The sequence below is a fragment of the Myotis brandtii genome, unplaced genomic scaffold (genome assembly GCF_000412655.1).
Source record: "Myotis brandtii unplaced genomic scaffold, ASM41265v1 scaffold635, whole genome shotgun sequence".
Classification (NCBI taxonomy): domain Eukaryota; kingdom Metazoa; phylum Chordata; class Mammalia; order Chiroptera; family Vespertilionidae; genus Myotis; species Myotis brandtii.
Window position 1 is genome coordinate 266,653 of NW_005370432.1, and position 14,012 is coordinate 280,664.

General features: G+C 38.3%; 1 protein-coding gene across 2 annotated transcripts in view; it reads left to right on the forward strand.

Annotated features, from left to right (window-relative positions):
• The window catches only part of OPHN1 (oligophrenin 1), a 479,266-nt gene that overhangs the window by 113,883 nt on the left and 351,371 nt on the right, over window positions 1–14,012 (forward strand). For both annotated transcript variants that reach the window (XM_005880381.2, XM_005880380.2), the window contains exon 3: window positions 12,849–12,944. In XM_005880381.2, the coding sequence (XP_005880443.1) occupies window positions 12,849–12,944 (96 nt within the window). The remainder of the gene's footprint in view (window positions 1–12,848; window positions 12,945–14,012) is intronic.

Here is a 14,012-nt window from a genome sequence, read left to right on the forward strand (position 1 = left end):
TGAATTGTGGATATTGTACCATCCTTGCATTCCTGGGATAAATCCTACTTGGTCATGGTGTATGATCTTTCTGATGTACTGCTGGATCCAATTTGCTAGGATTTTATTGAGGATTTTGGCATCTATGTTCATGAGGGATATTGGCCTGTAAATTTCTTTCATTGTGTTGTCTTTATCTGGTTTTGGTATTAGGGTGACACCTGCTTCATAGAATGAGCTTGGAAGTGTTCCTTCCTCTTGAATTTTTTGGAATAGTCTGAGGAGGATAGGTTTTAGTTTTTACTTGAATGTTTGGTAAAACTACCCTGTGAAGCTGTCTGGCCCTGGTCTTTTGTTTGCTGGAAGTGTTTTGATGACTGCTTCAATTTCTTCCATAGTTATCAGGCTATTCAGGTTTTTAGATTCTTCCTGATTAAATTTTGGAAGGTTGCATTTTTCTAGGAATATGTCCATTGCCTCCAGGTTGTCTAGTTTTTTGGAATTGAGTTGTTCATAGTATTTTTTAACAATGCTTTGTATTTCTCTGGGGTCTGTTGTTATTTCACCTCTTTCATTTCTGATTTTGTTTATTTGGGTCCTCTCTTTTTGCTTCTTGGTGATCTTGGCTAGAGGCTCATCAATCTTGTGTATCCTTTCAAAGAACGAGCTCTGGTTTTATTGATCATTGTATTGTCTTTTTGGTCTCTGTGTCATTTATTTCAGCTCTGATCTTTATTATTTCCTTCCTTCTGGATCCTGTGGGCTTTTCTTGTTGCTCTCTTTCTAATTCTTTAAGGTGCAAGATTAGATAATTTATTACCAGTTTTTCTTGTTTTTTGAGGTATGCCTGTAGAGCTATGAACTTCCCTCTCAGGACTGCTTTCATTGTGTCCCATAGATTTTGGATTGTTGTGTTTTCATTGTCATTTGTTTCCAGAATGCTTTTTATTTCTTTTTTGATCTCTTTGATAACCCAATCATTGTTTAATAGCATGCTATTTAGCCTCCAAGTGTTTAATTTTTTTCATTGTTTTTATTGTAGTTGATTTCTAGTTTTATGCCATTGTGATCTGAGAAGATGCTTGTTATTTCTATCCTCTTGAATTTGAAGAGACTTTTCCTGTGTCCTAATATGTGGTCTATCTTTGAAAATGTACCATGTGCACTGGAGAAGAATGTATATTCTGTTGCTTTGGGGTGAAATATTCTGAAGATGTCAATTAAGTCCATCTGATCTAGTGAATCATTTAGTATTGCCCTTTCTTTGCTGATTTTTTGTTTAGAGGATTTATCCAGTGGTGTCAGTGGGGTATTAAAGTCCCCTTCTATGACTGTATTGCTATTGTCTCTCCCTTGATATCTTCCACAAGTTGTTTTATGTATTTGGGTGCTCCTGTATTGGGTGTATATATGTTTACCAAAGTTATATCTTCTTGTTGAATTGCTCCCTTTAGTATTATGTAGTGGCCTTCCTTATCTCTTGTTGTGGCCTTTACTTTGAGGTCTATTTTGTCAGATATAAGTATTGCAACCCTAGCTTTTTTTCATTTCCATTTGCCTTAAAAATTTTTTTCCACCCTTTCCTTCTCAGTCTGTGTGAATCCTTTGTTCTGAGGTGGGTCTCTTGCATACAGAAAATATATGGTTCATGTTTTCTTATCCATTCAGCTACCCTTTGTCTTTCGATTGGAGCATTTAATCATTTACGTTTAATGTTATTACTGTTAAGTACTTGTTTTTATCATTTTTATTCTTAATGTTTGTGTTTCTTCTTGCCTTTCTGTTTCTTATTTTTACAGCAGCCCCTTACGCATGTCTTTCATTGCTGGCTTGGTGGTAATAAACTCTCTTAGCCCTTTTTTTCTGTGAAGCTCCTGATTCCACCTTTAATTTTTAATGATATCCTTGCTGGGTATAGTATTCTTGGGTTCAGTCCCTTGCTTTGCATCACTTTGTATATTTCATTCCATTCCCTTCTTGCCTCGTGTGTTTCTGTTGAGAAATCAGCTGATATTCTAATAGGAGATCCCTTGTAGGTAACTTTCTGTCTCTCTCTGGCAGCCTTTAAGATTCTTATTTTGTCGTTGGTGTTTGCCAATTTAATTATGATGTGTCTTGGTGTCGGTCTTTTGGAGTTCATCTTGTTTGGGACTCTATGTGTTTCTTGGACTTGCGTAGTTTTTTTTCTTGCCAATATCAGGGAAGTTTTCTGTCATTATTTCTTCAAACAGGTTTTCTATTCCTTGCTTCTCTTCCTTTCCTTCTGGTACCCCTATTATGCGAATGTTGTTTCGTTTTGTGTTGTCCCAAAGCTCCCTTATGTCCTCTTCTTGCTTTTTAAATTTTCTTTTCAGTTTCTGCTGTGTTTGTGTGTTTTTTGCTACCTTGTCTTCTAATTCGCTGATGCCCAGGTTCTTTTGGGGATGGTGCTACTGGTGTGACCTTTCAAGTCTCCTGGGCTTGGTAATGTAGCGTAGCTCCCTACTTGAGCTATTTGTGTTCTCTTGATGTAGGCTTGCATGCTGGAAAGGCGCAACTGTGGTGTCTAGAAGCCAGCAGCCTTGGAGGGGGGTGTCCCAGTTTTTGCTGTCTTGCGCCCTTTTTTGAAATCATGTGTGCCAAGTGGGGATTCACAGTGGCACCCAGGAACCGTCTGTTGGGGTGGTGCGGCTCAGGAGGCCTGTGCTCTTGAAAGGCGTGACTGTGGTATCCAGAGTGCTGTAGTTTTCGGGTGGGCAGATTCAGCTTTTGCTGCTGACTCATGCTTGTATACACGCGCCCCCAGTGTTGGCTTATAGGGGTACCTGTGGTGCATTTGCCAGCAGGGTGTACTGACTCTCTCTGAAAGGCCCTGGTGCTGAAGCCACGGGATTGCGTTGTGTGTGGTCAGGTATCCCAGAAGAGGGAATTCATCATTTCTACAGCTCAGCAGTGTGTCCCTGTTTTTATAAGTGCATGCCCAGCAGGGTTCACACCAGCTCCCAAGAGCTTCCTGTGGAGGGGTTGGCTTGGGAGGCCCGCGTGCTGGCAAAGTGTGTGCCTCTAGTGTCCAGAGTTCTGCAGCTGTGGGGTGGGAAGACTCAGTTTTTGCTGCTGCACTTGTGGTGGATAGGTGCATGCTCCCAGTGACGGCTCACAGGGGCACCCCCCATGCGTTCACCAGAGTGGCAGTGCAATGAAGCACTCTGAAGGGCCCTGGCACTGAAGCTACATAATCATGCGTCTGTGGACAGGTGTCTAGGATGAGTGAATTCAGAATTTCGGCTGGGGGAGTTTATCCCTGTTTGTCCAAGATCACACCCAGCCAGGGCTCATTGCAGCTCCCCAGAGCGCCCTGTGGATAGATGGTCTCAGGGGGCCTTCTCCTTGCAAATGTGCGACTGTAGCAGTGCCTTTGCCTTCGCAGAGCTCTGACACACTCTGAGGGGCACTGGTGCTGAAGTTGCGTAGCTGGGTTGTCTGTGGGCTGTTATTCAGGAAGAGGGAATTCAGAATTTCTACTGTGGGGCAGCGCACCTGTTTCTGTACAAAAATCACACACAGCGGGGGTCACAGTAGCTCCCAAAAGTTTCCTATGGAGTAGTGTGCCCTGGAAGTCTGGGTGCTGGAAATGGGTGAATGTTGGAAATGCGAATGTGATATCTGGAGGTCTGCCGCTGAGAGGGGGGGAAGTTGCACTTACTGCTGTGGGAGTGGTGCACCTTTGGAGGTGGAGGTCCCAGGGTCTGCAGGTCTGCGGGTGGGGCAGCAGGATTTTGGTTGGAGTGGCTGCTGGGTCATGGGCAGTGTCCAACACCTATCTGGGTGATGGTGCTGATGATTTCCTAGAAGAGGCCGCTCTCCCCTTCAAGATGAAGTAGGCTCCGTGCCGGAGTCCTGCAGTCTGGGGAGTGCCCACAGTGGTGGTAGTCTCTCCCTGTCCAAGAGAGCCTGGTTTGCCAGCCCCTGCTGCTCCTGCTGGATTTAACTGTCTCTCTCTCTCTCTCTCTCTCTCTCTCTCTCTCTCTCACACACACACACACACACACACACACACACACACCAAAAAAAACACACATCCACACACTCTCCTTTCATCCCCTCACTCACTCACTCACTCACATCCTCTCCCTCACTTCCGTCCTGCCATCCGCCATCTTTCTCTCTCCCCACTGTATTCTTCTTAGTGCTATGTCATTCTCCTTAGTTACTTTATCTTTACTCATGCTGTTGAGCATCTTTAACATCATTATTCTGAACTCTATGTCTTACAAATTTCTTATCTCCATTTCATTTAGCTCTTCTGGAGAATTCTCTTATTCTTTCATTTGGGGTTGGTCTCCCCATTTTGGCTGCCTATTTGGGTTTGTGTTGTATTAGGTTGATCTGCTATGACTCCCAATTTCTAGTGCAGGACAGTGTCAGACACTGTTTCTGAATAGACCTGAGTACCATGTTTGGAGATATCAGCAATCCACAGATTGTGGCTCTATCTGCTGGGGCTCGGTGTTTCTTTACTCTATTTTAAGGTAATTTTTTATATAGCCTAAAGTACAGGTCCAACTTCATTTTTTTCTACCTGTGGATGTATAGTTTTCTCAGGACCATTTGTTGATGATGCCTTTCCACACTTAGTAGTCTTAGCACCATTTTTGAAAATCAATTGACCATCTGTGTAGGGTTCATTTCTTGGTCCTCTATTCTGTTCCATTGGTCTAAATGACTGTTCTTATTCCAATTCCACACTATTTTGATTACTGTTACTTTATAGCAAGTTTTGAAATCAGGAATTATTAGTTGGACAACTTTTTTCTTCCTTTTTAGGATTGTTTTGCCTATTCGGGTTCCCCTGAGATTCCTATTTATTTTTTTTAGAACAGAGTTTTCTATTTCTTTATAAAACATCATTGAGATTTTGATAGGAATTGCCTTGAATCTATTTTATTATTTTCTAAATATTTTTTTTAGAGAGAGAGGAAGAAAGAGAGAGAGAGAGAGAGAGTGAGAGAGGGAAACATTGATGTGAGAGCATAACATCAATTGGCTGCCCCCTGCATGCCCTGTACTCTAGATTGAGCCCACAACCCAGGCATGTGCCCTGGCTGTAACCTTTTGGTTCATGGGACAATGCCCAACCAACTCAGCCACACCAGCTAGGGCTCTGTAGGTCACTTTAGGTAGTATTGTCATCTTAGCATTAAGTCTTTCAATCCATGAACATGGATGTCTTTCCATTCGTTTATGTTTTTTTTTTAATTTCTTTCATCAATGTTTTGTAGTTTTTATTGTACATGTCTTTTGCCTCTTTGGTTAAATTTATTCTGAAGTATTTATTCTTTTTAATGGTATTATGAATGCAGTTGTTTTCATCATCTACTTTTCAAATTGTTTATTATTAGTGTATAGAAATACAACTGTGTGTGTGTGTGTGTGTGTGTGTGTGTTGATTTAGAATCCTGTGACTTTGCTGAGTTTATTAGCTCTAATAGTATATTTGTTAATATTTAGTATTTTCTACATACACAATCATGTCATCTGAGAACAGAGATCATTTTACTTTGTCCTTTCCAATTTGAATTTATTTATTTTTCTTGCTTCATTGCTCTGTGTAGAACTTTGAAATGTATGTTATATAGAAGTGGCAAAAATGAGAATCCTTGTTTTATTCTTTCCCTTTGGGGATAAGATTTTTTTTAATATATATTTTTATTGACTTAAGAGAGGAAGGGAGAGGGAGAGAGAGATAGAAACATCAGTGATGAAGGAGAATCATTAATCGGCTGCCTCCTGCATGCCCCACACTGGGGATCGAGCCTGCAACCTGGGCATGTGCCCTGACTGGGAACTGAAACATGACCTCCTGGTTCATAGATCAATGCTCAACCACTGAGCCACACCGGCTGGGCAAGATTTTAGATTTTTATCATTGAGTATGATGTTAGCTGTGGGTTTTTAATATATGGCCTTTATCAGATTCAGGAAGCTATCTTCTAGTCCAAGTTTATTGAGTGTTTTCTTTTATCATGAAAAAGTGTTCAATCTTATCAAAATTGTTGCATCAATTGAGATACCATGAGATTCCCCCATTAATTCTATTAATATAATGTATTACAGTGATTGATTTTTGTATATTGAACCACTTTTACATTCTGGGGACAAATTGCACATAGTTATGTAACTTGATCCTTTTAATATGTTTCTCGATTCCGTTTGTTATTTTCTTGGGAATTTTTGCATTGCTATCTATAAAGGATATTTGTCTGTAGTTTTTCTTTCTTGTACTCTTTTTTTTTCTGGCTTTGGTATCTGAGTAATGTTTGCTTCATACAATTAGTTAGAAAGTATTACCCACTCTTGAAGACTGGTGTTCTTTCAATGTTTGGTAAAATTGAATAGTGAAATCATCTCATCAAGCTCTGCTTTGTTGGGAGGTTTTTGGTCACAGATTCAATCTATTCAGATTTTCTATTTCTTCATGGCTCAGTTTAGATAGTATATTTCTAGGAATTTCCCCTTTTCATTTTTAAAAAATTTTTTCTTTATTGATTAAACTATTACGTATGTGTCCTTATCCCCCTATTGCCCCCCCACCCCACTTCCGTTCATGCCTTTTCATCTAAGTGATTTAAGTTGGTAATATTCATAGTATTCTCTCATAATCCTTTTTATTTCTGTAAAATTGCTAGTAATGTTCTCGCTTTCATTTCTGTTTTGAGTAATTTGAGTCTTCTCTATTTTTTCTCATTCAGTCTGGCTAAAGGTTTGTTAATTTTGCTAATTTTTTTTCTAGGCTATGCTATTTTGTTTCTCCCCCAAACCCTGAACCTACCAACACTTTTCTCTCCTTAAGAAAAAGTTCCAACAATGTGACCGCTGGGAAAGAGTCCACCTCTGGATTGGCTTCATAGATTCTCCCAGATGCAGTGGGCAGCAGGCACCTGGCTAGGCTGCTAAAGCTCCTACTATCAGAGAGACTGGGAAGGGAAAAGCCTACAGGAAGGAGGGAGGGAGACCCTCAGCCACACAGCCTCGCAACTTTATTTTTAATTTTTTTTTATTTTTGGTGCCCGTGACCAGAATCGAACCTGGGACCCTTGAGTCCACAGGCCAACGCTCTATCCACTGAGCCAAACCAGTCAGGGCCAGCCTCGCAACTTTTCATCTTGTTAATTTTCTATATTGTTTTTCTGTTCTTCATTTCCTTCATTCAGCTGTCTTTGGGTTTAGGTTTCTTTTCTTTCTCTGGTTCCTTAATGTACAAAGTTAGATTATTTCTTTGAGGTATTTTTTTTTCTTTTTTAATGTATTCACTTTTAATTATAAATTTTCATCTTAGCACTGCTTTTTCACTGCCTGGCATGTATTTTTTGTTTATTTGTTTTCATTTATCTGAAGGTATTTTCTAATTTACTTTGATTTCTTATTTGACTCATTGGTTGTTTGAGAGTGTGCTTTTTAATTTCCACACATTTGTGAGTTTTCCAGTGTTCTTTCTATTATTAATCTCTAGTTTCATTCCATTTTGATCAGCAAAGATATTTTGTATGACTTCAACCCTTTAAAACTTATTAAATTTTGTTTTGTGGCCTAACACACTGTCTATCCTGGAGAATGTTCAGTGTACACTTCAAAAAATATGCATTTTGTTGTGGCATGGGGTCTTCTTTATACGTCACTTATGTCCAATTGGTTTATCGTGGTTTTTTTTTTTAAAATATTTTATTGATTTTTTACAGAGAGGAAGGGAGAGAGATAGAGAGTTAGAAACATCAATGAGAGAGAAACATCGATCAGCTGCCTCCCGCACATCTCCTACTGGGGATGTACCCGCAACCCAGGTACATGCCCTTGACCGGAATCGAACCTGGGACCTTTCAGTCTGCAGGCCGACGCTCTATCCACTGAGCCAAACCGGTTTCGGCGGTTTATCGTGTTTTTAAGTACTCTATTTTTTTTTACTTATCTTATGTCTGATTCTATCTATTATCAGAAATATCATTATAGAGCTATCTATTTCTCCCTTTAATCCTGTCAAATTTTGTTCATATATTTTAGGGCTCTGATATTTGCTGCATATATGTTCATAATTTTATATCTTCTTGGTAAATTGACCCTTTTATTAACATAAAAAATCCTTTTTGTTTTCATTTTATGATTATCACCTTTGTTAACATTCTTATTTCATTGAAATATTATTTTCCTTATTCCATTTAGTTCTTTTTTTCTGTTTTCCCTTAGCTTTTGAGCATATTTTAGACAACTGTTATAATCTTTTTCTACTAAGTTCAATGTCTTCTGGTTTCTGTCAATTATTTTGTTTCTTTGAATGAGACTTGTTTTCCTGTTTCTTTTTATGCTTTGTGATTTTAATTTCTGTTGAAAATTGGGCATTTGACTATTATAATGTGGCAACCCAGGAAATCAGATTAGATTCTCCCATTTCTATAGTTTGTTGTTTTTAAATTTTAAAAAATTTTGATTTTTAAAGGCTGTTGTAGTTCATTTGTTTTGAGACATTTACAAACTATTTTTGCAATTACTATTTCTTGTCATGTGTGATCACTGAAAAGCATTCTTTTAGCTGTTTTCAGCTCATGTTTTGACAGAGATTTCCTTGAATTCTAGGAGATCAATGAAACAAAGAAACAAGCAAACAAAAAGTACATAAGGAAAAAAAAGACAAACCGGCCTCTTTTTCTAGTCTTTTCAGTTTGGCTTTGTGCTTGCTGGGGTACTCCACCATTTAGTTAGGCTCTGAGCCTAGGGAACAGCCTGAGGTAAAAGGTTCTTCTTTTTTGAGCATGTATCTTTCCTTGGCATATACATGTCTTTCTAAATTTCTCCCATATACTTGGCTGCTCTTGAATGTCATAATTTCCCAAAGATTCTCATGCTATCTTCTCCTATGTGCTTTAGATGGTATATTATATGTTTCCACTGATTATCTCTTGCCCCCATAATCTTGGCTGTTATCAGCTAAATTGTGTCCCTCAAAATTAATATGTTGAAGTCTTAACCCCACTACTAGTAACTTCATGTTATAACTCTATTTTGAGATAGGGCCTTACAAGTGGCAATTAAGGTAAATGAGGTCATATGGGTGTACCCAAATCCAACATGACTTGTTTTCTTTTAAAAAAATATATATATTTTTTATTGATTTCGGAGAGGAACAGAGAAAGAGAGAGAGAGAGAGAGAGAGAGAGAGAGAGAGAAAGAGAGAGAGAGAGAGAAACATCAACGATGAGAGAGAATCATTGATTGGCTGCCTCCTGCATTTCCCACAATGGGGATCAAGTCTGCAACTCCAGCATGTGCCCTGATGGGTAATCGAACCATGACCTCCTGGTTCAAAGGTTGACACTCAACTACTGAGCCACGCCAGCTGTGCATGTATGGTTTTCTATAAGAAGAGTAGATTAGGACACAGACACACACAGTAGGAAGACCATGAGAAGATACAGAATGAAGATGGCCATTTATAAGCCAAGGAGAGAGGACTTAGAAAATACTAATTCTGTTGACACCTTAATATCAGACTTCTAGTGTCCAGAATTGTGATAAAATTAATTTTTATTGTTTAAGCCACCCAATTTATGCCACGTTGGCATGACAGCCCTTAGCAAGATAATATAGTAGGTTTGTAGTCACCTTGTATCTTTTATGAGCAGTGTCCATTTCATCCCCTGCCTGACATTCTATATGAAGCTGAGATGACCACCTTGGATCAGCCTTTTAGGGAACTTCCAGACAGGTTAGAATAGATGTACACAATAATTTGTAAATAAAGTCTGCTCTGCTTCCTATGGTTTGAGGTCTGGAATTGGGAAACAGACTGCTACTTGCTTAAACCAAGACCCCACTATGCCATGAAGGCAGTAAGGGCTAGTGAAAACACCAAAAATCTTTCCTGCCATTTTGAATATATATTTTTCTTTGGTTGGTTGCAGTGAACCTCTTACTGTTTTACACATCTCCTACAATGTTGGTTCCAATAGCTTCTGCTTTATTTTATTTTTTTGTGTAGGTGTATTTCTAAGACATGTTGTAGTCCTAAATACGTTAGACATAAAAGTATATTCTGTATGATTCCATAGAAAAGTATAGGGGTAGAAAGAAAATTGGTATTTATATAACATTAGTTAATTACTGTACCACTTAATCTTCTTATAGTCTACCTCATTCACAGAGATTTTCAATTTCCTAAAAAAGTGTCATCTGGAATGAGTAAGGAAAAGGAGAGGAAAAACATTATAGAAGACACATGACTAAATTAGAAGGTGATGGAGAGAGAACCCTCAAATATAGTATGAAAAATTGTGGGATAGTGGATTAATAGACAGAGATAAGGAAGCATTTGGGAGGATAAAATGATTAGTTTACATGCCTTGGAATGATGCATTCATTATAAGGATGATAAGAAAATAAATGTCCTATACATGACAAGCATTTCTAGGTTATCAGTTGATTCTTTGGAGTCCAGAATTTACCCAACTCATTTATCTAAAATATATGAGTCTTTCCTGACACTTTCCAAAGTACAGAGGCGGAATAAATAATACTTTTCCATGAAGAGCAGTTAATTTATGGTTATTCATATTTCTCAGTGTGATTTATCTGCATTGTCTTATTTGTTTGTTTGTTTATAAGGTAAGGATAGTAATATCTACCTTTGGATAGTTGGGAAGAATAAATGAGAATGTTTGTAGAAAGACTTTCATAAACTTTTTCAGGTTCTGTGAATATGTAAGGTAGTGTTTTGAAGGCCAGAAGTATGGAGAAGAGAAGTGGTTCTATACTTGAAACTAATATAATAATGTATTTCAACTATAATTGAAACATTAAAAACATTAAAAAAGAAATGGTACATATAATAAAGAGGGAATGAATGTAACTCCATCCTTACTATATGCATTATACTATAAATGTTGAAAATCATATTATTTGTGGTTTATGAAATGCTCAGATAATTCTAAAAGAGAAATGCATAATAACTGTACGTTGTTTGGCTCCGATAACATTTAAGAAATTCTGGTATGTGTGAAAGGGAAATATAATGAATATTATAATTCAATTTTCATGAGTGAAACAGAGTACATGGGTAATTCTGGGCTTGTCCTTTTTTGCTGCTGGCCAAGAAGGCCAGAGAAAAGTGATTGTTTTTGAGACATGGAACCATGTTCTCTTTGCTGATGAAATGTGGAGGGCAGGGTATGTGTGTTCCTTTCACACTTATGAGGCCCAGATTTGAAGTGGAAAATGTGATTCTAAATTGTGGAAATTTGAGAAGGCATGGTAACCAGGTCTGCAGTTCCTGACCTCTGTAAAACCTTTATTATTATCATCATCATCATCACCACCATCATGATCATCATCAATGGTGTGTTCAAAGGGTCAGGCCTCTGAACATAAGTATTTCTGAATAAGGGGCATAGACAAGATGATAATACAGTTATTGACAGGTTAATCTGTTCTAGCCAAATGCCTGAACACATTTTATTGTGTTTAATCATGATAGCTAAACCGAGATAGCTTTTTATTGAAAGGAATAGATACTATTGTTTGTATTGTCTCACTTTCTGTTAGCCTGAGAGCAAAAACTCTTAGTAGGCCTGTGTATCTGATAGATGTAAAGATGGAGGATGATGAAACTAAGGTGTGAATGAAGAAACAGGAACAGGGAACCATAAATAACCAGCAAACTTGAGTTTTCCCAGAAGAGTTACTTTGGTGAGAACAGTGCTCCTCAAACTTGAAGAGCATACTAATCCCGTAGGGCAGTGGTCGGCAAAGTCATTAGTCAACAGAGCCAAATATCAACAGTACAAAGATTGAAATTTCTTTTGAGAGCCAAATTTTTTAAACTTAAACTATATAGGTAGGTACATTGTTATTAATTAGGGTACTCCTAAGGCTTAGGAAGAGCCACACTCAAGGGGCCAAAGAGCCGCATGTGGCTCACTAGCTGCAGTTTGCCGACCACGGCCCTAGGGAATCTATAAAAATGCAGATTCTGATTCAGCAGATATGGGTGTGACCTGGGAATGTGTATTTCCACCGAGCTTCCAGGTGATGATGATCCTAAGAACCACTCTTGAAGTAGCAACTGGGGACAGTTTGGCTGTACCTCTTGGTGGAGGTGATATTTTAAAAATTTGAATAAAGATAATTTGTCAAATGGGTACCTAATTGTGATTTTATTTTATACCATCATTAACCTTTTATATAATAAAATTCTAAATTATTAACCAAAAAAAAGCCTAAACATGTGTCTGGCCATACCACCTTCAGTTTTTACATTCAGTGCCCCTTATTTTAGGTCCTTTGGTGAATACTCAGTGAGCAAGCCAAACTTGTTCCCCTACCAGATTGTATTCCAACCCAGGCTGTCATCTGGTTAATATGTAAAACGTCCAGATGTTGTCTATGTTGTCATGGGAAGAGCCCTTGAGCTGCCTCCTGCACACCCCCTACTGGGGATGTGCCAGCAACCAAGGTACATGCCCTTGACTGGAATCGAACCTGTGATCCTTCAGTCCGCAGGCCAATGCTTTATCCACTGAGCCAAACTGGTTAGGACTAAATGCTTAAGTTTTTACGGGCTTTGAGTAGAAAAGGTCAAAGAGGACAGGGATTGAAGATGAAACACGTCCCATAACTTAAAAGGACTTCACTAACCTGCCCTTGTCCCTCTTTAATGTGTGGTTTTGGTTGCTCAAATCTTCTACAGACAGTGCAATCTCTTTTTGTTTGTTTGTTTAACATCATTCAATGTAAGTTGTTACCTGCTGGAAGCATTTCCCTTTGCTTTTCTTCTATTTTCCCTAATAGAGATGAGGATATTGGTCAAAGTAAAGCAGTGTTGACCATTTCTCCTGTTTTCTTTGCAGATTATTCCTCAGCTGTTCAGAAATTTTCCCAGACTCTGCAGTCCTTTCAGTTTGATTTTATTGGAGACACTCTGACTGATGATGAGATTAACATTGGTAAGTCTTCAGCTACAAGAGGCCACTGGCTGCCTCAAGGCCGGTCTGAAACCATTCATCCTCCTTGTTTGTGGATGCAGAGAACCTGGGCATCTTTATCCCTGTGGTCAAGTATCATGCTCCTGGGAGGCTGCTTAAGAAGGAGAAAGAAACATTTCCTCCCAGTCCCATGTCTTTCTCACCAAGAGCAATCAAAAGATATCCCTTAAAACCTCCATTGAGGCCTTTTACTCAGTCAGTATGAAAGGGAATTTTTCTTTAAAGAATTTGATACATGAAAAATATATTTTTGTAATGAATAAATTAAGACTGTTTTTTGGTTTATTTTCCAAAATGATTTACAGAAATAGTCTTCTAAGGAACAAATTCCTTAGAAAGTTTAACATTAGCATTTATATATGTACACCTTTTCAGGCAACGGGACATTTTGCATTTCCCTTGGCAAATGAATTTAATAACTTGCACTATGAACTGTGTGATCTTGGACAAGGTATTTCCTGTATTTCTTTCTACAAGCCTTAGCCTTGTCCTCTTAAAAATGTGATCAATATCTGTCTCAAGGATGTTACAAAGAGGAGACTGAACAATGGAATGAAAATGAACGTTGTTTTAGTTGTTATGAAGTTAAGGTAGTGACAGCAAACAATGGCCCTTGGACCAAATCTTGCCCTCTCCATTTTTTGTGTATTTTTTTTGGTAAATAAAAATTTGTTTTAACAAATCACACCTATTTATTTAAGTATTGCCCATGGGTGCCTTTTCAGTACAACAGTAATATTAAATAGTAATGGTAGAGACAGGATAGCTTACAAAGCCTAAAATATTTGCCTTCTGGCCATTTAAGAAAAGGTTTGGTAACCACTGAGTTAAAGACAGTGTAAACCAGTGGTCAGCAAACTCATTAGTCAACAGTGCCAAATATCAACAGTACAACGATTGAAATTTCTTTTGAGAGCCAAATTTTTTAAACTTAAACTATATAGGTAGGTACATTGTTATTAACTTAATTAGGGTACTCCTAAAGCTTAGGAAGAGCCACACTCAAGGGGCCAAAGAGCCGCAGTTTGC